At 33.6% G+C, this 24,796-nt stretch overlaps 5 protein-coding genes across 7 annotated transcripts; all 5 read right to left on the bottom strand.

Annotated features, from left to right (window-relative positions):
- Positions 1 to 527: 527 nt before the first annotated feature.
- On the bottom strand, positions 528 to 2,944 carry LOC105126833 (uncharacterized). Its single transcript, XM_011027843.1, has 3 exons — positions 2,128 to 2,944; positions 1,183 to 2,028; positions 528 to 960 (listed from the first exon to the last, which is right to left on the bottom strand). Exons 2-3 carry the CDS (start codon positions 1,986 to 1,988, stop codon positions 891 to 893), a joined length of 876 nt encoding a protein of 291 aa, XP_011026145.1. The 5' UTR covers positions 1,989 to 2,028; positions 2,128 to 2,944; the 3' UTR covers positions 528 to 890.
- An 8,619-nt stretch (positions 2,945 to 11,563) lies between these two features.
- LOC105126971 (uncharacterized) lies at positions 11,564 to 12,917 on the bottom strand. The gene is made up of 4 exons (XM_011028031.1): positions 12,464 to 12,917; positions 12,309 to 12,348; positions 12,206 to 12,276; positions 11,564 to 11,837 (listed from the first exon to the last, which is right to left on the bottom strand). Exons 1-4 carry the CDS (start codon positions 12,622 to 12,624, stop codon positions 11,603 to 11,605), a joined length of 507 nt encoding a protein of 168 aa, XP_011026333.1. The 5' UTR covers positions 12,625 to 12,917; the 3' UTR covers positions 11,564 to 11,602.
- A 98-nt stretch (positions 12,918 to 13,015) lies between these two features.
- On the bottom strand, positions 13,016 to 16,558 carry LOC105126832 (F-box/kelch-repeat protein SKIP30-like). Of its 2 annotated transcripts, none has more exons than XM_011027841.1 (2): positions 16,299 to 16,558; positions 13,016 to 14,405 (listed from the first exon to the last, which is right to left on the bottom strand). In XM_011027841.1, exon 2 carries the CDS (start codon positions 14,321 to 14,323, stop codon positions 13,286 to 13,288), a length of 1,038 nt encoding a protein of 345 aa, XP_011026143.1. In that variant the 5' UTR covers positions 14,324 to 14,405; positions 16,299 to 16,558; the 3' UTR covers positions 13,016 to 13,285. The 2 variants fall into 2 exon arrangements, with proteins under 2 accessions (XP_011026143.1, XP_011026144.1); XM_011027842.1 differs by having other exon boundaries at positions 13,016 to 14,401.
- Positions 16,559 to 19,678: 3,120 nt separating this feature from the next.
- LOC105126830 (non-specific lipid-transfer protein-like protein At2g13820) lies at positions 19,679 to 20,844 on the bottom strand. The gene is made up of 3 exons (XM_011027837.1): positions 20,293 to 20,844; positions 20,158 to 20,208; positions 19,679 to 19,997 (listed from the first exon to the last, which is right to left on the bottom strand). Exons 1-3 carry the CDS (start codon positions 20,609 to 20,611, stop codon positions 19,867 to 19,869), a joined length of 501 nt encoding a protein of 166 aa, XP_011026139.1. The 5' UTR covers positions 20,612 to 20,844; the 3' UTR covers positions 19,679 to 19,866.
- Positions 20,845 to 21,459: 615 nt separating this feature from the next.
- Positions 21,460 to 22,633, bottom strand: LOC105126831 (non-specific lipid-transfer protein-like protein At2g13820). Of its 2 annotated transcripts, none has more exons than XM_011027838.1 (3): positions 22,189 to 22,633; positions 21,977 to 22,093; positions 21,460 to 21,792 (listed from the first exon to the last, which is right to left on the bottom strand). In XM_011027838.1, exons 1-3 carry the CDS (start codon positions 22,505 to 22,507, stop codon positions 21,662 to 21,664), a joined length of 567 nt encoding a protein of 188 aa, XP_011026140.1. In that variant the 5' UTR covers positions 22,508 to 22,633; the 3' UTR covers positions 21,460 to 21,661. The 2 variants fall into 2 exon arrangements, with proteins under 2 accessions (XP_011026140.1, XP_011026142.1); XM_011027840.1 differs by having other exon boundaries at positions 21,460 to 21,789.
- Between the last annotated feature and the right edge of the window lie 2,163 nt (positions 22,634 to 24,796).

Genomic DNA, 24,796 nt, shown 5'->3' with positions numbered 1-24,796 from the left:
GTGCTAGTGTGATAAAAAATATTTTTTAAAGTATTTTTTAAAAAATATTAAAATAATTTTTTTATTTTAAAAAAATTATTTTTAATATTATCATATCAAAATAATATAAAACATATTTAAAAATAAATAATAAATAATAACACAAAAACAATACTCCACAGGTAGATTTATTTGATAGATATGTTTGAGAATATAATTGTACTTAATTTTTAAAATATTTTTACATTAAAATATATTAAAATAATTTATTTTTTATTTTTTAAAAATTATTTTTAAGATTAGCTTATTAAATTATTTAAAATTTATAAAAATATTAATTTTTAATAAAATATAAAAGGATAAAAAGTAATTACCCACGGGTTGAGAATTTCCTAGGTGAAATAATCGGACACCCTCAGTAATGCATCGTCATTGATTAGGGCCGAGAGGATAAGAAGTAATAGCCCACGGGTTGGGAATCTTCCTCGGTGAAATAATCGGCCAACCTCAGGAATGTATCGTGATTGATTGATGTATATTAGATAGGGTAAGAGAATAAATAGTTGTAGACAACTTTTCAGTCACCCTGCATCATCATCATCATCCACAGAGAGCCAAAAGAGAAAACTAAGCAATCAAATTAATGAGCACTGATCTTGATAGACGACAAAATCCACTCTGCAACAGTGTCTCACCCTCTCTTTATCTCTATATGCAAATGAGAAGGTAAAAACAAAAAAAGGAAAAAGGAAAAGGAAATAGCACCCAATTTGAGCATAATCAATCGTCCTCAACCGAGCATAATCAAGAATGGCCAGACTGACACGGTATGCTAAGTTTTCATCAACTTTTGAGAGCTGTGACGCAGGACAAAATGTCAAGAACTTTTTTCCGAAGCGTCTTTCAACTTCTCAAGTCTCTATTTCATCTAATAACATTTCTTGGTAACGGCATTCGTGACTGCAGAAAGCTTTTTCACCTCTGCATTGAAAGGATAATATACAATTAGGCCCATAGTGGCAGTGGTTAATTTGGGTCAGAGATATTAGTTAAGTGGACTAGAAAAGAATATGATAAAAATCAGATGAGAATACTCGAAGCATTTTTTTTGGATACCAGTTGGTCTTTCAAACTGAACTTAGCAACGGCATAAAAGGAAGAGAGACAGGTAGCATCTTTTAAAAGAAAGAAAACGGTCCCAACCTGTAGATGTAAATGTCGTTTTTCTGTTGAAGATTCTTCTTGCAAGTGTAACAGGAGCTCAGGAAACTCCTGGGCTCAGATTTGGACATATCCGATAAAGAGTGATAATTCTCCACAACGCAGTTATCAAAAATATGAGTGGTCGTTGGATTAGGTCCATGTGTTATGACACATGTATAGTCTTCAGAGAGCTCCATTTCACTCATCGATATGCATCCTGTGAACACCCGAGGAGAATCCTTTGATTGGATGCCAGAATGGACTGAAGGAGATGCAGAGAATTGTGAGTTCTTGGAGGTCTCAATTCCAAAGTCGCCTGGAGATTTAGGTGACTCGACTGAAAATAGTATAGAATTTGGCTGTGGTGGGATTTGAACTCTGAGCTTGGTGCCAAACAAGACCATTCTGTTACTGGGTTTAGAAAAATGGTTTTCGTTCTCTTTGATGGATACTTTGCCACAATTTGGAGTATCATCAATAAGTGCAAGACCAATGCCCTTTGAGTCTGATTTGTCCCATGAGTGTTTGTACTCCGAGAAAACTTTAGGGGATTTAGGTTGGTTTATGACATTAGAAAAGGGGGTTTTGAGAGGGAAGAATGGTTTAGTAGTGTCAAGAATTGAAGTTGGACTCATCACAGGTTCAGCTTCAGGGAGACCCTTAAAGGTGAAAGCTTTGAACCTTGGAGAAACGAGAAAAGATGTTGCTGGCTTTGTGCAATTCTGATTGGAAGTTGATTGAGCACTATTGTGATCAGTCATTAAAGTTTGCTTGCTGGTCACAGCTCTAGATCTATTCCTCAGCATAACTACCTCGTATTAGATGTTTCTCAGCACCCCAAATTCACTGCCCAAAGGAAACGAAGATTAAGGAAATTAGTTTAACATTTACCAATATGAAGACGAGTGCCTTACTAGATATATTGAAGATAAGATTACTTCTCACCTGAAATGATTGGAGGGTTAAATACGATGCAAGAGATCACCGAGAATTGCTGCAAGTGATAGGCACAATAACTACCTTTAGAGGCTTCAAAAGAAAGAACAAAAACCAATCCCTTTTTTTTCCTCTCGAAAAACTAACGCAAAAGCTTGCTATCTAGCTATCCACGGTACAAATCACAGAAACCAGAAGGAAAAAAAAACTGACAACACACGCTCTATTGGGACTTGAAATTAACTCCTAAATCTCTGTAGCCTCCATGACTGAACACTAAAAAGACAAGAGAAAAAATGATGTTTTCCCTCCAGCTCTTGTCTTTTGTCCTAGTTTTTTTATCTCAACTAGAACAGGAATCAATTCCCCATCTTAGTGGGTCGCATGCAAGCCACATGATCTGCAGCAGACATGAAGAACAGCCCGATAGTCATTTACAGAAAAAGCAGCGGTACTAATGTATCTCTATGTACTCGAAACTAAGTTGTTTTTGGAAGAACGGTTAAAATGTTTTTGGATTTTTTTCAAATCCCCATGATAAGGAAAACAAGCAATCATCACTATAAAGCAAAAAATAAAGTGAGGAAAGCTACGGCATCCTCTCTACTTTCAACTATTGGTGGGTTTCCATTCTTGGGTTGGCATCAGTTTCTCACTTTCTCAGTTCCTCCTTTATTCACTTTCAACCCCACAAGATCGCCACAAATTTGCAGACTTGCGAAGGCAAAGAAAGCTGTAAAAAGAAAAGTTCTTCCCTTAAAAGACAAAACAGCCTTGAGGATGCCCCTTTTAAAGAAAGAAGATAATTGAGAGAGAGAATGAGAAGCGTGTTAAAGAGAATCAGTGACTTGTTACAATGCAGCCTCCTCACCTTCCTAGCTGGGGACTCAGATGTCAACTCTAGCATTTTGCAACGCACATCCAAAACCATGTTAAACAAAGTTGGAAGCTTGAAAATAAAGAAAAAACAATAAAAATATTAAACAAACTAGAAAAAAAATTGTTAAGTATATTATTTAGTTTTCAAAACTAGATAAAAAAATAACAAAAATAATATTTTGTAAAAATTCATATTGAAAAAAACTCATCATCAAATTTAAATTACTACTTGATTTTCTAGATCTTAAACCAAGGCTCTCTGACTCTCTTTTTTTTTTTAACTATAGATGTATAGAAAATTTAAATATCAACTCTAATCCCTTCATCTTAAAATTTACATAAAAAATAACAATTAATAAAATATTTTGCTTCTATCAGCTTCTAGAGTTATAAATTGCAAAAAATAGTCATTTACAAGATTAAAATCAAAGAAAAAAATCAATTAAACAAAAGTATCAAAAATTAAAAAAACAATAATTAAAAAAATAAGGGTTTAAATCAAAATAAAAAATAAATTAGAGGACAGGACATAAATTTTGATTGAAAGGTTAAATTGAAAAGAAAAATAAATCTAACAAAAAAAAATATAAAAACAACATATCATAAACTTGAATTGAAAAATAAAATTACAAACATCAAAACTTTTATAAGATGGTCAAGGAAACTAAACTAGAAATCAAGAGAAAAAGGAATAAATTGAAAGGATTTGTACTTGAAAATTAGAATTAAATGATTAAATTGAGAACAAATAGGATTTTAACAAAGGTTATAAGGACATAAATTAAAAATAAAAAAAATAAGGATTGAAATTAAAATATCAATAATAAAGAGGATCAATCTATATTTTTTTAATGTAAAAAAAAAAAATGAAAACACATGACAGCTCTTCTAATATTATGGTAAGAAGGCATTCTATGCAATCGAGAGATACAACACATGTCCATCTATGCTTTGACCGGCAACAAGTCATCTCATCACCATTAACACACACTGAATAGAAAGAAAAAAAGCATGATAACTCTTCTAATAACATGGCGAGAAGGCACCACACATATCCATCTATGTTTTGACATATATATTATAAGCGCTAATAATTTTTAAAAATTAAATAATTTATAAGTGATAATAAAAAATAAAAATAGCCTTGATTGTCTTGGTAATCACGAAAACTTAAGAAAAAAATCTAAATGCCTTTAACTTGCTATTCAAATTTAATTTTGTGACTTTAAGGGTGTGATCGTTAATTTATTGTGCGTGAATAAATTGAAAGACAGTTATGCCCCTCTTTGTATGTGTTATTAATCTTGGATTTTGAGGATATGTGATCACTATACCGTTCTTAAGAAATTAAGAAAAATACAATTGTAGCCTTGTATAGTCCTTTAATAACTATTATAATGAAGAATAAACCGTGTATCAGCGCCCGATGTTTTTACCTTCCCCTTTGTTTTATTTTATTTTAATTTTTTTGATCTAGTAATCTATTAAACTGCGTTTTTTCAAATATAAATTTACATTTGATACTTTTACATGTATAATTAGTTATAAATAATAAAGAAACAAAATCAAGGGGCCGTGATGATTCTGGTAACGAGCCAGCCATGTTTTTTTTATTTAAAGTACACTAGATTGTTAATTTTTTATTATTATTCCTGAACTCGGTTTTTTTTTTTTTTAAATCGAGAAGGGCATAGAAACCGTCGATTCTTGTCCTTGCTGACGCCTTTTGGCTTTGTGTCCAGTTATGAATGGAGAAATAAACGCACTCCCCCGAAGAACACAGCAATGACACCATGTTTCATCTTCATAGCTTGTCCACTGGACCATCTCCTTGGTGCTTGCTTATTTTACCCAGAAGTGGTAACTATCGGTGACATCATTGTATTAAATAAAAATAGAATAAAATAAAAAAAATTGGCAATCAAGTGCTTCCAGCAATGTTGACCTTCTACTACGAATTATGCACTCGCCATTACCATTTTTCCTTGTAGAATCTACACGTTGCTTCATGCTTTGTTGTCTTCTTCTGTTCCTTGTGTGTGTATATATCTGACAAATCATCAAATAAAAATTCAGGAACTTTTACCAATGCCGTTAATCACAGAGTGATTTCATATTAATTTGTTTTTTTTTAAATACTAAATTGGAGAACAGAAACAAAATCCCCCCCCCTCTCTCTCTCTTAAAGGAAAGCATAAAATAAAAGTAAATTGGTGTTCAAAACTTCGTTGTTTTCGATTAACTGCTCAAGGGCCGTTCAGCATCATGTGGAAAACTAGTGTAAAATACATGTACAGAGCACCAAAACAATGTTACAAACTTCCACGCTCCTCGGAGCTAATAAGTAACTTTGTTTGTTGCGAAACATCATCTGCAAGAATCAGGAATTGTTTTTAACCATGCTTTGATATTGTAATTGTGTTGTTTAATATATATATTTCGCATTTCGCACACTTTTTCAAGACAAAAATTTCTGTATGCGTACGTTCTAAATTAATTAACCAAAATAAAACGACAAGTGTAGATAATATTTTAACATTGTTTTTGAACTACAAGCCATTAATCATGAAGAAGAAATCCAAAAGTTTTCGTGTCATTTGCATCAAATTTTGTTGGCATGGGGGGTTAGGTAAAAATGACACACCCACGCCCACACACTCGTGGGGTTAGAGAAACAAAAATAAAAAATATGTTTATTTTTAAAATAATTTTGGAATAAATCTTCATTATTTCAAAACAAAAGGTACAAAAAAAAATATTTTTTTTATCTTAATTTCTTTAATTTTTATTCTTGAAACATTAATTAGGCCTTGTCTTAAATACAATTTAATTATTATATTGAAACAAAAGAAATGAAAACAGTAATGATAGAGAATACATGTTTTTTTGTTCTGAAAATATATATATTAATTTAAAAATAATTATTTTATATTTTTATTTTCTTAACCAGGTATTTTTATGCTCTTTTATACATGCATGCATGCATATATATATATATATATATATATATTTCTTGAATCATAGAACATTAACAAAGTGCAAAAACAAACATCATGCATGTGACCCTATAGTACCTGCTTTGTTAAACCTCGTCATCATAGCGATTTGGTCCCATGTGTATTTGTCCATGAAGCATTCATGATCATGGGACCTCATAGTGGCAAGTGCTAAGAGCTTTTTATTTTCTTGGATGTAATATTGATCCATGATAAATCTTTCCTTTTCTTTCCTAAAAGAAACTTTCACCGGAGCCGAGCCTGGGTGCTGGGCATCTCCAGCGTCTTGAGCCATGCGCCAGTATTTTCAGTATCTTATTGTAGGTTCGTGCATGTTATTATCTCACGCAGCCTGAATGCCGTATGACAAATATTTGAAAATGTTTTAGCTTAATTTTTTAATTTTTTATATTTTTAATATAAAGATATCAAAAAAAATAAATTACAGTGGAGTTGAAGAGGTGGTGGGCCCATATAGAAAGTACAGGTAGGAGCTTTTTCTGGGGTGGTTCTGTCCCTATAGACTATAGAGACGTACACTTCTCTGCACCGCCACAACGTTCTGTGCTGCTTAGTAACGTAAAAAAGGCATTGGACCCAGCTAACTCCACTCAGAACCGAACTCAATCCCAATACAATGGTGGGCTCCACTTGACAGAGGTATTGTCCTTTTCTCTTTATTATCGTTCAAAACTGATTACTGTGAACTGACTGACAGGCCCGAGAACCTTGTGGCCCATTGCTCCTGGTGACTGCATGTTTTGCCTTGAAATGGCTTGATTTCATGCGAGGCCTTGTCTTTTAGCTCAACTCCTTGCTATAATCGAAGGCAATCTTGCCCAGCAGTTCTTCAGCGACTGGTTGCCCTGTGGTTTCTTTTTAGGGTAAGCGTACTGAAGAATCCCCTATAATGTTCTGTTATATGTGAATTATAGGGAGTTGGGTCTCTGGCTAGGTCCCTGAGAAGGTTGAATATTGATGATCGTGATAGGACCCCGAGCCCAGTTATGCCATGGAGCGTGGGTTCTCTGGCTAAAGGTTCTATTCACAGATGTGTGCACTTTTGTTTTTTGTTCCCATGGATTTATTGTTTCTATTTGCTAGCCGTTCGATAAACCTTGATGCATAGCTTGGATAACTTGAATTAAAAAACAAACGGTTTGTTTTGGATATAAACCAAACTTGGACTAAATCAAAACAAGAATCAATTCAATGTAGAGTAATTTTGTTTTTAAATTGGATAATTTGACGGGATTTGATTCAATGAGTTTTTAATTTGTAATGGTTTTTTTTTAATTTGGTTTAGTTCATTTAATTTTTTTATTCTAATTTTTGAAACCTGAAATGCAAATTTTATTAGAGAATTTTTGAACCAGAATCATTCAATAAATCCAAGAAACTATTCAATTCGATTAATTTCATGTGAGTTTTTACAAATATCTTAAATAATTCAGCTAATTTACTCATCCCCGTATAAAATAATGTTAAGCAATTAAGCAAGGTCGGCTTAACCAATTATCATACATACAGACACACACACACACATATAAAATAATAATAAACATTATAAAAAAGTTAATTTATAGTTCTATCCATCACCTCATCCGCACTTAAGCTGTCAGCTCTATAAGTGAGCTGTCAAGTTTATAATAATAAATTTGTCACAACTCAATAGAAAACCACCTCCTAGTATAGACAGTGATGTCTTGTCTCTGTCGTTTAAGCGAACAAATTTGTCAATCACATTCTCTGAATTCAAGTTATTAAGATGAATTAAGATTGTAAACAAACAGAGACAAATTTATTATATATTTAGGGAAAAACTATATTATTATTATTATTCACAATTCAGTCTACTTGGAATCGTGTAAAGACACTTGACAAACATATAGTAATTAATATATTTACGATGATTTTTTTTTGTAAAGATTTATATGTCGATGATGGGTGAATTTTCCTTTAATTCGATAAAAAGGAATCTTTATAGTAAAAACTTTAAACTAAAAAGTTGTGTAACCTTGTACGTTACGATTTAATTTATTCTCACGTCTTTTTAGAGCATCAAGGCATCTATCTAACCTGAATTCCGTAAAAGGATTCATCATGTCCTTTTAAGGCATTAATTTAATTTTTTAAAATTAATATAGATATTTGGATTAATTTATATATATTTAATTAATTTTAAAGTTAGTAATTACAAAATTCATGGACTAAACTGATATTTAATACATAACAACATAAATCATTAAAAAAAAACATTTCACAAAGATGGCTCTTTGTTGCTTGACTAAAGACAGAGTCTTCGGCATAAATTCATTTCTTAATTTTCACAAAGATGGCTCTTTTTGGCTTGGCTAAAGACAAAGTCACCCTTCTAAATCCGAGATCGGCCTAATCAGAGATGGAGTCTCTTCCACGACTTTAATTAAAAAATGAATTTCTTCGATGTGCAGCCAGCAGCCATGCCCAAGACCTCTTGCTGCATTTACCTAGTGAGCTTTCTTTTCAACTAGCTAATCAGCCAGGCAAGGAAGAAAGTAGCTCGTAGTTTAGGGACAGGTGGCACTACCAAACTGGGAGATGAATTATCGAAGGGTCCCATTTATCTGTCTTCTTCCTTGGGCCAAACGACCCCACTATCATCATCGACCAAGTGGAGGTCTCTGTCATGGGGTTAAGTGTCAAAGGCGCATAATTCAAACAAATAATAGATTGCCAGACAATATGTACTTTTCTGTTTCAGCAAGTTTGTGTTGCCACTCGGTCTATTGACCGAGGCATCGTGGGCATCCCCTCTCCCTCCGAGCTTCAATTTTCAATCGAAGAGATAAGATGAGAACGATCTAGCCAGGCACCAGGTAGGATGAAGTTAAAAAAAATGGAGTGCTTTGTCTGTTTGTGGTAGAAGTGGAGTTACATCTTCGTGATCGTGTTCTCTGAGGACATGCCAATCGTGTTCTCTGAGGACATGACAAGTGGCATGGCGAAGAGAACAAAAACCCCAGACTAGACGCTGCGTTGATAATGTGACAAGGTGATAGGATGAGGATAAACCATCTTTTGACCATCGAAAAGGAGGTGAAAAGATTGGTATTTTGAAGGTCGGAGGAAAATACAAGCGATCAGGACTTGAGTACAGGACCAATTATGCGGTGAAGTCGATAGGGCATTCAAGTCGTGGATCATTGTAACACCCAAATAAAGGGTATTTCTCACATTTTTAAAAAAAATTAATTTTTTTAATTAATTTTTTAATTGTTTTAATATACTTATATTAATATTAAAAATATTTTTTTTTAAAAAAAATATTTTGATATAATTATAAGTAAAAAACACTTTAAAAAAAACCATAACTACACTTTTAAGTACACACTAAAAACATCAAAAATAAATCAAACATGAATTATATATCATTTTTTTAATATATTAAAAGTATTTCTAAAAATTTTAATTTTTTATTTTATTAAAAATATTTTTTTATATTTTTAAATTATTTTAATGTATTTATTTTTAAATTAATTTTTTAATATATTTTCTAATGAAAAACACACTAAAAAATAATCGTTTCCGACAATTTAAAAATTAGACAAGCAGTTTCCTCAGAATTTGTTTGCTTTAACTAGGGGCTGGATTTACCAAACCACTACTATTGTTGAAAGCCAACCCCTGACGTGGCACGATTTTGTTAATGCCAGACAGCAGCAAATCTAATCATCGGTGGTTCTGTACGTGAAAAAGGAAATCGGAAGAACTTCAAAAATCTCCCAATTTACATGACAGCATCATCTAGGTCCCTAACCTTTGTTTTTTCTTGATTAGACCCTAATTTATCACTTGGTTTCTTAATCAGATCCTTTCATTAGTTTTCATTATCAAAATTCGATATCCACAACAAATCCAAGCGATTTCTCTTTTTCCCATTTAAAAATCATGAATCACGTGACGGAGTTGACAATTTATGAGAGATGTAGCTCTCCTGCATGTATTTTTATCTTTTATAAAAAAAATTTATACATATAGGTATTTTCATGTGTTCCTGTGATTTTAAAAAAAATAAAGCAAATCAAGAAATTCATGTGTATATATAATATAATAAATTAAGAACTATATATGTTAATAAATAAATAAAATTATTAATTTTAACTAAATATAAAATAAAAAATTTAAAAAATATGTATAAATAAATATATTTAATCTTATAAGATGAAATATTTATTGAGTTGTGTTTGTTAAATCTTGTTAATCTAAAATAATTTTTAACTTAATCAAACAACATATTAAATTATTTGACTACTATGGTGGGCAGAAAATCAATGCAACCTCTTTTTATTGTTAAAAAAACTTAATTTTTAAGTTATTTCAACTTAAAAACATCTTATTAATACCCTTCAAACATCCATAAACCAATCAATCAACTCAAAAATATTGAAAAAAAGGTCTAAAATTTCAAAGTCCAGCCAAGTTCAAAAACTTGGAGAAGGGTCTAAAAACCTAAAATCAAAATGGTTAGATTTGTTATTCTCGTCTTAAATATATTTTTTTCAACAAATAGTGAGACTCTAAACAGTAACCATCAAGCCTCTTGTCTTGTGAAACTTGTGAATATATATAAAAAAAAATTGGTGATAAGGGATGACTTTAATGATGACTTTTTTTTCTCATTGTTGAAATCTAACAACCTATTTTTTTTTCTTTTTTTAATTAGTGAAATATTTATTGAGTTGTGTTTGTTAAATCTTGTTAATCTAAAATAATTTTTAACTTAATCAAACAACATATTAAATTATTTGACTACTATGGTGGGCAGAAAATCAATGCAACCTCTTTTTATTGTTAAAAAACTTAATTTCTAAGTTATTTCAACTCAAAAACATTTTATTAATACCCTTCAAACATCCATAAATCAATCAATCAACTCAAAAATATTGAAAAAAAGGTCTAAAATTTCAAAGTCCAGCCAAGTTCAAAATCTTGGAGAAGGGTCTAAAAACCTAAAATCAAAATGGTTAGATTTGTTATTCTCATCTTAAATATATTTTTTTCAACAAATAGTGAGACTCTAAACAGTAACCTCTTGTCTTGTGAAACTTGTGAATATATAAAAAAAAAAAATGGTGATAAGGAATGACTTTAATGATGACTTTTTCTCTCATTGTTGGAATCTGGCAACCTATTTTTTTTTCTTTCTCTAATCAAAAATTAAGAAATAATAAAAATAAATTTTTGTATAAAAAATTATTTTTTTTGAAAATTTAGAAGGATTTGAATTGTATAATTTATTTTATTTTTGAAGTTTAAGAATTTAAGTATATTTTTCCTGAATTTTTTATCACGCCACCCATATTTAATATTTTTTTTTATTATGATCTTCCTTCTTCCTTCTTCCGATCCCACCCTTGATGGTCCCTTTCCTGCAAGAGAACAGCAGGTTAAATTACAACCCAAACGGCTCCTAGCCCGTGAGATTCGAGACAGGCCTGGAGAAGTTCATAGTTTATTTGCTAAGTGATAACGTAAAGATAGCATGTTATCACGACAAGAGGCACCTGAGAAGCTCGGAATGTTGTGTGGGCTGTAGAATCAACTCTATATGGCACATGGTTTGCTGTCTACACTACAATTGCGATTGCCATATACCACTTGAATACCGAGTTGGGTCCGAGCCCACGAGTAGTAGAAATCTTGATATGAACATTTCTCTGCGGATTCAAACTCTGGATCTTCCAATGACTCGTTTCCATCAAGTCCATGCAGATCCACCTCCCAACAGCTCCGAATTTGTCAGCAAAACAAGCATGCATTCCATCATAAATGGCAACTACACTCACTCTCTTCTCAGAGCACCTGTTCCAAACACAGGTATCAAGCAAACGCTACAAGAAATAATTCCCAAGTTTCAGCCACGACATGCATCAGATTTTACTCTTGGCATTATTCAGGAGGAAATCCACCCAAGAAATATCCCATATCAAGGTCTAGAAAACATAAACTTCAAAGAATAAAATAACATGCACGGAAGCAATGCAGCGCCGAAAACCAGTAGACCAAATATTGACAAGTTATCAAGCAAACGCTACAAGAAATAATTCCCAAGTTTCAGCCACGACATGCATCAGATTTTACTCTTGGCATTATTCAGGAGGAAATCCACCCAAGAAATATCCCATATCAAGGTCTAGAAAACATAAACTTCAAAGAATAAAATAACATGCACGGAAGCAATGCAGCGCCAAGAACCAGTAGACCAAATATTGACAAGTTTATCATCACCAACTGATATAAACAGCTTCCAATTATAGAATCCTTAAGAAATGCCTCTCCAGTTTCATCCACCAATGTAACCCCACAACCCCCTCTCTTTTCAGAAAATCCATACAATGAGTTAAATTCCAAAATTCCATGTATTTCATTTTGCAACTATGAATTCTGATTGGGTCAAATCATGCAGAATTGTCGTGATGATTTCTTACCGGAAGTCGAAGACGCGGAGGTCTGGCCCGACTGCGACAGCGAAGGAATCCTGGGACGGCTGAACTGAAATTAGGGCCGGAGCTACCTCTACGTCTCCGTTGTTTTCTCCTCCTCCAACTTGAGTGTCCATTTTTGCTCCTGTTAAACAGTTGTTGCTCATAATGTTTCACCTTTCAGGGTTTAACTGCACGGCCCTGAGAAAAAAGTATATCTGCTCACTGAAGCATATTTGTTTTATGTATTGGGCCTATCCAGATTTAACGGATTTATTACACAATGATGCCAGGTCTGACTTGTCCCGTCATGTGCGCACCGTAATTGCATTAGATAACGCATAGTCAGAGATTACTTTTAAGCACAACGAAAATCAACCCATTGTCAATGGAGGAGGGTTTTGCTTTTCAGATCATGGGGGCACTACTGCGCTCGAGCCCAGGAAACTTAAGAGAAAGAGCTAGTCAACGAGCACAGATTTTCATCTACAAGAATATTGAGTGGAAAGAATAACAAGAAACCAGCAGATACAGTTTGTGCAGATTAAAAAGAACAAATGGTTCGTTAATTGTCATGCATGCTGCTAAACAAATTTCATGTACCACTGCTGCTGTTAAAACTGATTCAATACATTCAGCTTTGCCTTCCAAATGGAAGTTTCCCTCAAAAACTCCTAAGCTAACAGAAAATAGAGGCAAAGATTATGGCTCACGGATAAAACGGGATAGCCAGTGAAAGATTTACATTCCTTGTCTCCAGTAGGAAGGAACCGATGCCTTAACAAGGGCACGCTTTTCACATAAAAGAAACAACAAGAACAAACAGGATTAAATTCTCAGCTGTGCACAACCACGGATTGTTCCTCGGCACCGTGTCATTGGAGTTGCCTGGCGCCATGTTGGTCTTTCACCCCCAACTGTCAAGATATCAACATCAGACACTGGCTTGATATCCCAATTCCATCGATCAGGGCCAATCACCCCTCCAATCACATACATCTCATCTCCTAACCCTGTCATTGCAAATCCAATCCTTTTCCGGAATTCAGATGCTGAAACTACCACTTTCCTGGTTTTCCCTTCCTGCTTGACAATTAGTCCATGGCTCATCACATAAAGAGCATCATGAACAACTGCCATTGGACCTTGGAGCCAGCCATAATCCTCAACGGTCCACCCAGACCCTATATTGTCCAAAACTTGTACTGTTGACAAGCCCCTATGCAAGACATGCAACTTCCCCCCCATAACTACTCCAGAGCATGCAGAATTGTGAGTTCGATGGAGATCAGGTATCGGGACCCAAACATCCTTCTCTGGATCATACATTTCTGCTTGAGAAATTGATTTTCGGCAGCTGGTGAAACCACCAGCAACAACAATTTTTCCATTCAAAGCACAGCATGCAAACATTGCTCGGGGCACCAGCATAGATGCACGTGCTGCCCATTCTCGTAATACAGGATCATATGACCACACTTCATTTGTTGCAAAGCTTCCATCTTGATCACCAGTTAATGGGTCAACAGCATCACTACCACCACCAAGCACAAATAGCTTTCCTGCACTACAGACAACACCAAAGTGCGCAAGGTGCCTGATCTTAGAAGGGAGAACAGGAAGGGTAATCCAAAGGTCTCGGAGAGGGTCATAAAGCTGCCACAAATTCTCAGGATCAAAGGCACACACGCATAGCAGATCCTCAGCTGAACCAACCTCCTGCCGGGCTTTAAACAGCTCAGTGCTACGCACAGCAGCTTGCCATGAACGAGAAACAACCTCTAACTTGGGATGGAGGTAGAAGGGAACCCGTGCAATGCACCTGATGGCAACAGCGTCTGGAAGACCTTCAATCAGTTCAGACATACTAACCACTGTTGCATCAGTTTCATATAATTTCTTCACTGCTGATTTTTTGCTATACTGATGACAGCAATGCAAAAGCTATCTGACAAAAAAAAAAGGCAAGGACATGGTTATATGAATCAATTCATGGTTCTCGAATTTCAAAATCAATGTACTAGTAAAGGTGCATCCAGTTCTTGATGAAAATAAAATTATTACAGTTGTCTTTTCATTTGCACTCTAAAGCACTTGGAAGATAAAACTCATCCTTTAAATAGGCACCACCATCATCAAACAGAATGGCGACAGAATTATATTGGACAAAAAAGGAAAAGAAATCCAGAACATAAAGATTAAATAGGACTACGTTCAATCACTTGTTTTGGTATGTGAAATTGTAAATGAGTGTCTGCTAACACCTGAAATCAATATCTAGAAGCAATTATTTGTTTCCAGGTAGCTGTATCATCTTTAAAGGTTGAAGAGTATGCCTTTTCATACATACAGAAGTATTATCATGAAAATTAATATGAGGTGGCAACCTAGCCTTCTCTTTTCTACCATCAATGTTCAAATTTTATTAAATTTAAAAAAGCATAAAAAATACAGTGCCAAATCAGAATTCCTCAACAAAAAACTTTTTATAATTGAAATAGCCAGACCAAAAAGAAACAAGTGAAAACCCATCACAAATTCAACCTAGACTAGAAGGTATCCGATTTCTCCTGCTCAGAGCATAGGCTTACCAGACATTAGTCATGATTACACTATAAGGGTGTGTGCTTGTGTGGTAATGTGTTGAGTCATAATTGCTTTACAAGGAAACCCAAAGAAATTGATAATCCCAGATAAGAAGAATTGTCTAAGAAACAAGTTTCTGGGCATTGAGATGGACCTGATCCTACATATAAACACTGTCTGGGAAAAAAAAAAACACAAAATTGCCTGCAATAAGTAACTAAAGGTATTATCAAAGGATGGACAACAAGCATTACACAAAGTAAGAAACAGATAAAAGAACGCCCCAGGCAACAAGCGAAATCCTCATAAGCAATTTCATTCCATGGATCACCAAGATCATAACACATTCACACTAAGATTGTTAGACATCTTTCCTGATAAAGAGATAAGTCAGTGAACTTCAATCGATGACAGAATATGACCACATGTTTTCACTTTCACATGTCACAGTCAAAAATTGAACTGTGATAAGCAATCTGGTTTTGCAATTTTCTCCATATTCTTGAGCAGATTCATTGAAATGCACCATAAATTCATAATTTATTTGATTCCACACACAAACTAACTTAACACAGGTAATCATAGAAGCATTTGAGATAACAATTTTGTGGAAGGAGGAAATGGAACATCGAATACCACAAATCTCATTTCACGTGTCTGCATCAAAGAGTTTACTAGCTAAACATAAATTAATAAATTCTCAAAAGTCCTAAAACCTTGGAACATAAACTAAGAAATCCAATGGAAGAAAGCTCAAAGTCCTCTTGATTAATAAATGCTGAACCCCAAGTATCTTAAGACATGCAAATCACCATCAAAGCCCTTCTTAGTTCTAGTTATACCTCACACACATTTATGAATATCCAACACAAGAACCAATGCAACTCGCAATATCACCTATAGTTTCTTGAAAAAAAAAAAAATTCGACATCAAAGCCAGGCACACTTGTATCGAATTTATGCCAAGGTCTACTAAAACTCATCAACCAATTAAACGCACGACAAAGAAAATCAAAATACAAAGGCGCTAAATTCAGCCTCAGAAACAAGTAATATAACCCAAAAATAACCAGACAGAACGTTCTTCACTTCAAACGCCAAACCCACTTCCAGTTCACCACAAACAATAATGGGTATTAATTAATTTCAAAATCAAATCAAGATTTCAGCAAATCACCGTCAAATTCTGTCACAAAAAAACAAAAAATGAGTTAATTTCCTTCTGCTTGCACAATAGAAAGACAATATGCTTTACCTGAAACCCAATAAGATTCGGGGCTCTGTTGCTTAGATTTCTACACGCACAGAGAAATCAAAAGTAGCGTAAGTTTGCCTACAAGAGAGACCTTCACAGCTAAAACTGAAAGAAAGAAAGAAAAGAACACACAGTTCTTGATGGGCGTTTTTGTGATTTTCTTTAGCGTTTTATTTTTTTATTTATATGTTTATTTTCAAGTCTTTTTATTGATTCGTGCTTACCCTAGAGTCTAAACCAGAACGCAGGCCTTTGAGGATATTTCTGGGTCCATTTTTATTAATTAAAATTAAATAGCAATCTTTGGTCGACACGTGGTTGAAATGCGCCAAGAAAATGTGTTTTGTTTTTATTTTGTTGATCTTTGGTTTAAGAAGCTTAATTATATGATTAGTGTTCCCACCTCGGGCCCTCTCTTAACTTGTATGTCAAGGCTTTGACAAATTGTTTGGAGCAACTCATCACATCTCTGGTATTAGTCTACCGTGCGACTTTAGATTATCAAATAAGATAATTAATACCCATTGGAAATGGATCTGAGGTGATTGCTAACTATTTCTCCTTCTCCCTTTTTTAGATGACAAAAATAAGAATTCATTTATGGTTTCTATCTAATTTCTTAAAGTAAGTTATTTTAAATATTATTTTTAATATCAAGCCATCAAAATAATAAAAAAAATATTAATTTAAAATATATTTTTTTTTTTTTCAAATTAGAACTGCTGTAAAATGGTCGGTTGTGAGTTGTTGTTGGGAATTCCGACCAGTGATGTACTGATATTTGCTCATAGGAGGCCAAGCACACTGACACACACAATATTTAACGTGGTTCGGCAAAACCGCCTACATCCACGGGAGAAGCCATTGCATTATGCAGGGAGAGTACAAGATTTACAACAATAGAGGAGGAGGAATCATCCCCTCTTTCACAACTCTCAACCTCACTCTATTTCTCTCTTTTTAGTGCTGCAATGGCAGCCCACTTTCTCCTATATTTATCACATTTTTGGCTCTTTTCTTTTTTTCATTTTGCTCTCTCACATATGTCTCCATTTATAGGCATTCATGGAGGCTCTTCTTGCTTTGTTGTCAATATTGGTGGCCACCAACTCTAGCTCATTCAACAATGGTGGCTATCAATAGTCAATGATCAATAGTTGATATTAGAACTGCTGTAAAATGGTCGGTTGTGAGTTGTGAGGTGCGGCGCACAGCATGAAGAGCCTGTAGTACATGCTGATGACATATTTCACCAGGTGCATCACATTACATGTTTTTTCATGAAGTGTGAAGCACACATTTTTAAACAAACATACACACAAACGCGGAGAAATAATCTTGGCAGGATCACATATCTTTTTTTTAATTATTTTAATTATTTCCCAGGAACCATTTCCCTGTTGAAATTTGACGGCAGGGGCAGAAGAATAATCTTGGCTTTTGATTTCGTTCTGCTGTCATGCATTGTTTCCATTTATCTTCTGCGGGTCATGGATTAGATGGTTACTTACGTGAACAGTCATCTACAGAAAGTAAATTGTCCATAAGAAGCAGGAAAAGAAAAAAATTCACGTGAACATCTAGTTATGTTACAGTGCAACTTTCCCGATAAAAAATGGAGTTGCCGAGGAGCTGTGAGTGATTGGAGGTCTCAGCAAGGCAACGCGCTTGGACTTCCCGGTTATAATTTTTTAGTGCATGAGGAGAAAAGAACAAAGAAACAGTGCCGATTGTTCGAATTGCATGCGCTTCTGGAGGTTCCGGCGCCGGTTAATTCAATTGTAAAGTCATTTGTTACGGCCCCAAGAAACTTAAGCATTAAGTCCTCCTCCGAATTGAAATAAAGAGTGCTTGAAGAGAAAACAATAAAGAAACATCACATCATTGTATCGAGAAAATAAATAAAAACTACTAGAAAAGGAAGGTGCTGTCGGCACTGTATTTCCTTTTCCATTTGTTTTTGTTAAAATTATTTTTTTATATATTTTTAATTTATTTTTTTTATATATTTTTAATAATTTCTGATTATCTTGGCATCCCTATATAAAAAATTAAATAATTTTTTAAAATTTATTTTTAAAATATTTTAAAATAAAAAACTCTTTATAAAAGAATTGGTATCATAAAACCAAACACATAATTGATATCTAAAATAATTTTAGACTATTAAATTAATTTATGTGTTAAGTCTATTATTATTCTTAAATAATATTTTATTATTTTTATTATAATCTAATTAAATTTTATCAAGTTAATATTAAAATTAATTTAAATTGAAACCAATTTAAATCTGAGTTGAAGTTTTGAATTAGAAATTTTGGTGGCCATGTTTTAAATTATGATTGCTACATTGATTAAAATTAATTTTTAAAAAAAATTATTTTTTTTATATGTTTTAAATGATTTTAATGTGTTAATTTTAAAAATAATTTTTAAAAAATTAAAAAAAATATTTTTAAAAATTACCGCATGACATCATGGATAGTCATGATGTATATCTTTTGTTGCTTGAATGACCATAATGACCCGCTATCTAAATTCTGAAGTCGGTAATTTAACGGACTCTCCTCTGGCCAAATGATTGCCGTTGATTCAGTACTCTCACTGTAACAAATTTACTGGAACACGCTTATGGCTTATTAGTCAAACATATCTGACTATTTCTTGCTTGCTTGATAATTTGCTTCCTGTTAATTGCCAATATCTTTTGCTTGATATTTTTATGTACTGTTAATAAATATATTTATTTTGTTTTATTTATTAAAAATAAAATAATATTTTTAATATTATATATATATGTATGTATGTATGCATGCATGCATGCATGTATATATATATGTATGTCTGTATGTAGATTAAAGATATAATGTTAGAATAAAGTGAACAATGACACCTCACTTCATCTTCTCTTATAATTATATTATTTTTTGTTTAATTTGAATCATTTAACATATGTATCATACAAATTGTAATGTTGTTTTCAATTAATATAAATGATTTAATCCAAACTAATAAGGTATAAAATAATAAGTAACATTAACATTAATTTTCTATTTATATCATATACTAATGAAATTTTTATTTCACACGACCTAAATTTTCATTTTGATATCAATAAAGATACTTGGGGATATTAAAGAGTATGATTGGTTGTTTTTTAAAATAATTTTTGTTTTTTTTTTAAATATTTTTATATCAATACATCAAAATAACTTAAAAATAAACAAATTTTTTTTAAAAATATATATTTTTAAAATACTTTTACAATACAAAAACAAACATTACCCGAAGCAATTACCAATTACTTGAAAGAGTTGCCTCGAATTGTATGCGACACCAACTTCAGTAAGCAAATTTCGCCTCTAATTAATCTCCAGAGCAGTATGAAAAACCAAGAATCTTTTATTTATTGGTAATAGGAGTATACATATGATCAACTCCAAAAATGCACCCCCAAAAGAATTATGCTATGTCTTACACGCGCACGACTCACTCATGCCAAAACAAAATGAATATTCTGAGTCCCATGTTACAGTAACAGTATAACAGTACACATGGTAGCAAGAGATCATATGGTGACCAGGGTCGAAGCATATGACGTGATGAAGAGCAGGAAGAAGAGTTGAGACACCATCAACTTTGTAGAGTTTGCATCTGATGTTCTATTATCCGTTGATGGTACTGTCTTAGATCCACTTCCTGCACTCAACACACAAAAAAGTAATAAAAATGGAGTCTTGTCCAGTGGTCCTGGTACTAGAAGTAAAAAAAATAAAAAATAAAACTATGCTGTGCGTAAAATCGTGTCGCAAATTGGAGATTTGGTAACATAATTGGAAAACTTGATTGAATCTTGTACCTACAGGAGGAGAATTTGGTGTTCCTGATGGAGAATCTGTGGGCGAAGAGGCTGTTCGAACAGATGATAAAATGAATTAGCTATTTGCATTGAAATGAAATGATATTAGAGCTTGGATTGCTTGCACTTGCTTTCCATTACAGCGGCCAATAGAGGGAGTTTGAACATTGCAAGCACCAGGGAGGGCCAGAGCCTGAGTCTGATTAACATTGTCTCCAAGTGAGGAGGCACCGCCATTGACGACCTCACATAGACATTGAGGCTGCGACTTGACCACATTAGCAAGCTGTGTACAACATGATGAAGACGGCGTCGATGAGTTTCCTGTTATGTAGTTCAAACATGGGGACATGCTTATGATCACATTGGTGCAAGATGATTGTGCCTTAGCTCCTGCCCACAAAGTTCCGACAAGGGCTATAGCAAGCATAACCTCCATCCATCTAACTGCCATCGGGTCAATTCTATGAAAGTTCTTGGCAACAATGATTTAGAAATGTAGAGAGAAGAATGTTTTCTTTGGCTTGTTGGGGATGAAAAGGCTGAGGTTAATTTATACAGGGGAAGATTGCGAACAAAAGGTTGGCAGCTGGCTAATATGGTTTGCCAACTTTTCCTACTCTATATCAGAATCTTTGGTAAACAACTCTCCTACATTTTCCCTTTATTTTAATGAAGTTGAACTAGTGTGTCTCTCTGGTTCGTTCAGCTTAATTGCCTTTCAGTGCAGAATCTACACCACATAAATCAGATGCCGAAGTTGGCCTAAAACTAAGCTGAATGCCCTCTATATAGCACACCAACTTTCTTAAGAACAATAAAAAAAATGCTATCTTGTATGTATACTTTAATGCTTTAGTGTCCATTATGCCACTCATGGTCAAAATATGGATGGCTAATGGATGAATGGATGAATCGTGAAAGGATGATTTTGGATAGCTTTTAATTTTCTATCTTAATACTGAATGTTTATATTTTAGAAAATCCTCCTATTCATATGCCAAAGCTATTTACATAACTTAACCAGGATAAATTTTCTGCAATTTGTATGGTAACTTGAATTTCAAATACGCTTTAAGGCAATAACTTGAGTATACTAATTTGTTGTGGTAAAATTTGCAAGACATAACACCCGATCATTGAATCTGAAACGCTCTCTCTTTTTTTTAGCAATGTTTAACTCTGTTCTTCTAGGAATTAGCAGTTTCTGTAATTAGTTTCATTGTCTGCTAATCCATAAATATTTAGTTGTTTCTCAACATTTTTGTAGCTTCTCAATTTCAGATAACTAGACACTGTATCTTGTAAGCTGTAAAAAATTTCATGTTTCACTTCATACTTTCAGATGCAAGGACAGAGGTAGCTTGTCATTCTCACAAATTTCGACAATCAAACAACAGATGCAACATAAAACAGCAACAATGCAAACCCCACATAGTTACAAGTGAAAATGTAGTAGCAAACTGGGAGAACAAGCTCTGGCGATTCTTTGTAGGTAGAAAGCTCAGAATCTAACGATGCCCGAGGCACATAAAGCACTGATAAATACGAAGATTGTGAGATGAAGTTGCATTCTCATAATGCTCGCATCTGATGTGCCTGTTGACGTTGGGACTGTCTTAGATCCACTTCCTGCAGTCATCAATGAAATAACATGTCAAGTTAGAGAAACAGGATGTATACAGTAGAGATTGACATTTATTTTGCTACAAAACTTTCACATATTTTCCTATGTGATGATTATAGCTGGCCTGCCTATTTTTGTTTAGGGAAAATATAGAACTGCTCGAATTTTTCTAATTCCGGAAATGTTATTGACCTGCCGGAATGCTTGGTGTTGTTACTGTAGCGGGAGCTTTGGGTGTTGCATCTGAAGAATCTGCTGGAGGACTCAGCACTGGAGAACTTGCTGGTGAAGTTGCCGGAACATTAGCAGCTGATTAAACATAACCAAATATTAATAACATGTAACAATCTTCTTGTTATAAAATATGAGATGTAATTAAGCACAAGCACAAGTCGACACTCTACCATTGCACTGGCTAGCTGGTGGTGTTTTCACATTACAAGCTCCAGGGAGTGCTAGGGCCAGGGTTTGGTTAATAGCAATACCAAATGAGGATCCACCCCCGTTGACCAATGTACAAAGACACTGTGGCTGTGATTGAACAATAGTAGCTAGCTGTGAGCAGCAGGAAGATGATGGAGTCGAGGAATTTCCTGTAACATAGTTCAGGCATGGTGCTAGGCCCATGAGGGCGGTGGTGCAGCCTGATTGAGCTGTGGCTCCATGACAAAGCATCATTGAAAGGACTAGCATGAGACTGAACTGAACCCCTTTTGAAGCCATTTGGAGGTGCTGAATTATGTGGCAAGCTAGGAAGCAAGAAATTTGAGGAGAATAGGATCTTTATTTGTCTAGCCGGGGGCAGTTTACACACAGGAGCTCAGTTCTGTGGTTTGAAGAGACTGAGTTCAGGAGTGGATTTATAATCCGAGGCTAGTGTGGAACAGAATATTGTAGTTATGTATGGATGGCCAACTTTTACTAAATTGGGGTGCATTTGGTAGAGATTTTGCAAGAAGCTCAACCATTCTTGCTACTTGAAAGCTAAGTTTCTTACTATAGAAATTTTGATGGAAAATTTCCGAATTATTTGTTTATTTGTTTTAACAACCATACTTTGTTATCAGACACCAGTGATGATGCGTTGATGTGTCAATGGAGTTAAGTGCATGATGGTTGGCTGGCCAACTATTTTTGAACTCGTGATTGTTACTTACTGTTGTCTAATTAGATTCGAGATCAGCAATTTTTCATATTTCTGGATAATTTTGGGAGCCGTGGAGCTTTTGAACTACCAGCTTTGAATATGAGGCTCAGGCTACTTTGTACGAAATATCAAGAACACAATATGTGCTGTGCATCCGATCAGATGGGAACTGAAGAAGGTCACACTTGCTCCAGTATTGTTTACATGTGGCTGAAAGCCCACGAGAAATTTAGAAGAAAGTCCACTAAGCAATGCAAACTGACAGGAGGTTGCTGGTCCTTAAGCATATAAATTGAAGTCCATCAAGTACTGTTGAAACCAATGTCCAAGAAATTGGGTTCTTATGTATTTTCACCTAAAGAAACATTCGAAACTCATCTTGAAAAATTAATCAAACTTGAAAAGGTTGTAAATAAATCATATGCATATAACCCGTGGGTGTGACTCTTCAATTTCTTCCGCAAGTATGATCCAAAATATGAGGAACAAAACGTGGCTGGTTCAGAATGTGGAGGAAAGAACTTCATCCACGTTATAATTTGATCTGACAAACTGTACATGTTGCAAATGCATAAGGATGAGGTCGGAAATCCTCTGAGATAGATAAAGCTTTCATGTTGAAAATGAGCTGGTGGCTGGTTATGCTTTTGTTTAAGAGGTTGTGTAAGTATTTTATTTAAAACGCAGATCTAACGTGTTTGATAAAAAAATAATATGATTTACTATTTATAAATTGTACAATATTTATAAGATGTGGAGTGATTGCAGTAACTGGAAACTGACATAGTAAGTCCCATTAAAGGTTCAAAGACCCTTCAATGGCGAAGTCGGTGAAGAAAAAAGTTTGAAAGGTTAAGTTTCTGTTTGTTTTCATGATTGCTTTTATTTTTAAAACAAATCATATAAAATAAATATTTATTAATACATAAAATATTATTTTTTATTCATTAACTCTACTACCATTTACATTTGAAATGCAAAGTGACAAAAAGTATAGTAGAGGACATCCAGCTCAAAGTGACAAAATTCATGAACTTTGTGGGAAGTGTATTAAGCTACACTAGTCATATAGAGTGCAGTTACTCTTTACTATTTTAACCAGATCAGATTCAGTTTAAAGTTAAATAAATTAAATTGGGTTTGATTTTATAAAATAAAAAAATAAAATTTATTTTTAATTGTGTTTTATTCAAAAAATTAGAGTTTAATATTATTAAGTGACACTATTTAAATTAGACGGAGATCACTTGATAACGTAATATTTGTAGAATTTGATCACTATTCTAATTTTGTTCTGGATAATATTTTATCTGATGTTATTATACGCTTAAGAAATCAAGAAAACTGTATTCCTTGTCAGATGTATTTATACATGATAAAATTATAGATAGTTTAATTAAAAACTAAAAACACATATAAAGCACTTTAGAAATTGTGATAAATCTATTTATGATATTAAAAAAATAAAAAAAACCACCCTAAAAACCGAAATCAACCCAAATCCAAAAATTAATCAGAACTCAAATATGTTTTCTCACAAACTTTAAAGGTAAAAAAACACCTAATATAAGCTGCCTTCATCAATAAAATAATTTGACATAAATATCATTCGTTTTAGTGGTTTAAATTGGTGTGAACAATACTTTTCTTTCTTTATCGTTGGAATCCAACAACCTCTTTCTCTCTTTTCTCAATCAGGGATTATAAAAAAAAAAAAAATTTATATCAAAATTGAATTGAAAAAATATTAAGATACTAAAATTGTATAATTTGATTGATTTTAAAGTTTAAGAATCAAAGTGTATTTTTTACTAAACTTATAGCATGTTATCCATATTTGATCTGATTTTTTTTCATGTCTGTCC

The sequence above is a fragment of the Populus euphratica genome, unplaced genomic scaffold (assembly GCF_000495115.2).
Source record: "Populus euphratica unplaced genomic scaffold, PopEup_1.0 scaffold30.1, whole genome shotgun sequence".
Taxonomy (NCBI): domain Eukaryota; kingdom Viridiplantae; phylum Streptophyta; class Magnoliopsida; order Malpighiales; family Salicaceae; genus Populus; species Populus euphratica.
This window is presented reverse-complemented; position numbering and strand designations above follow the sequence as displayed.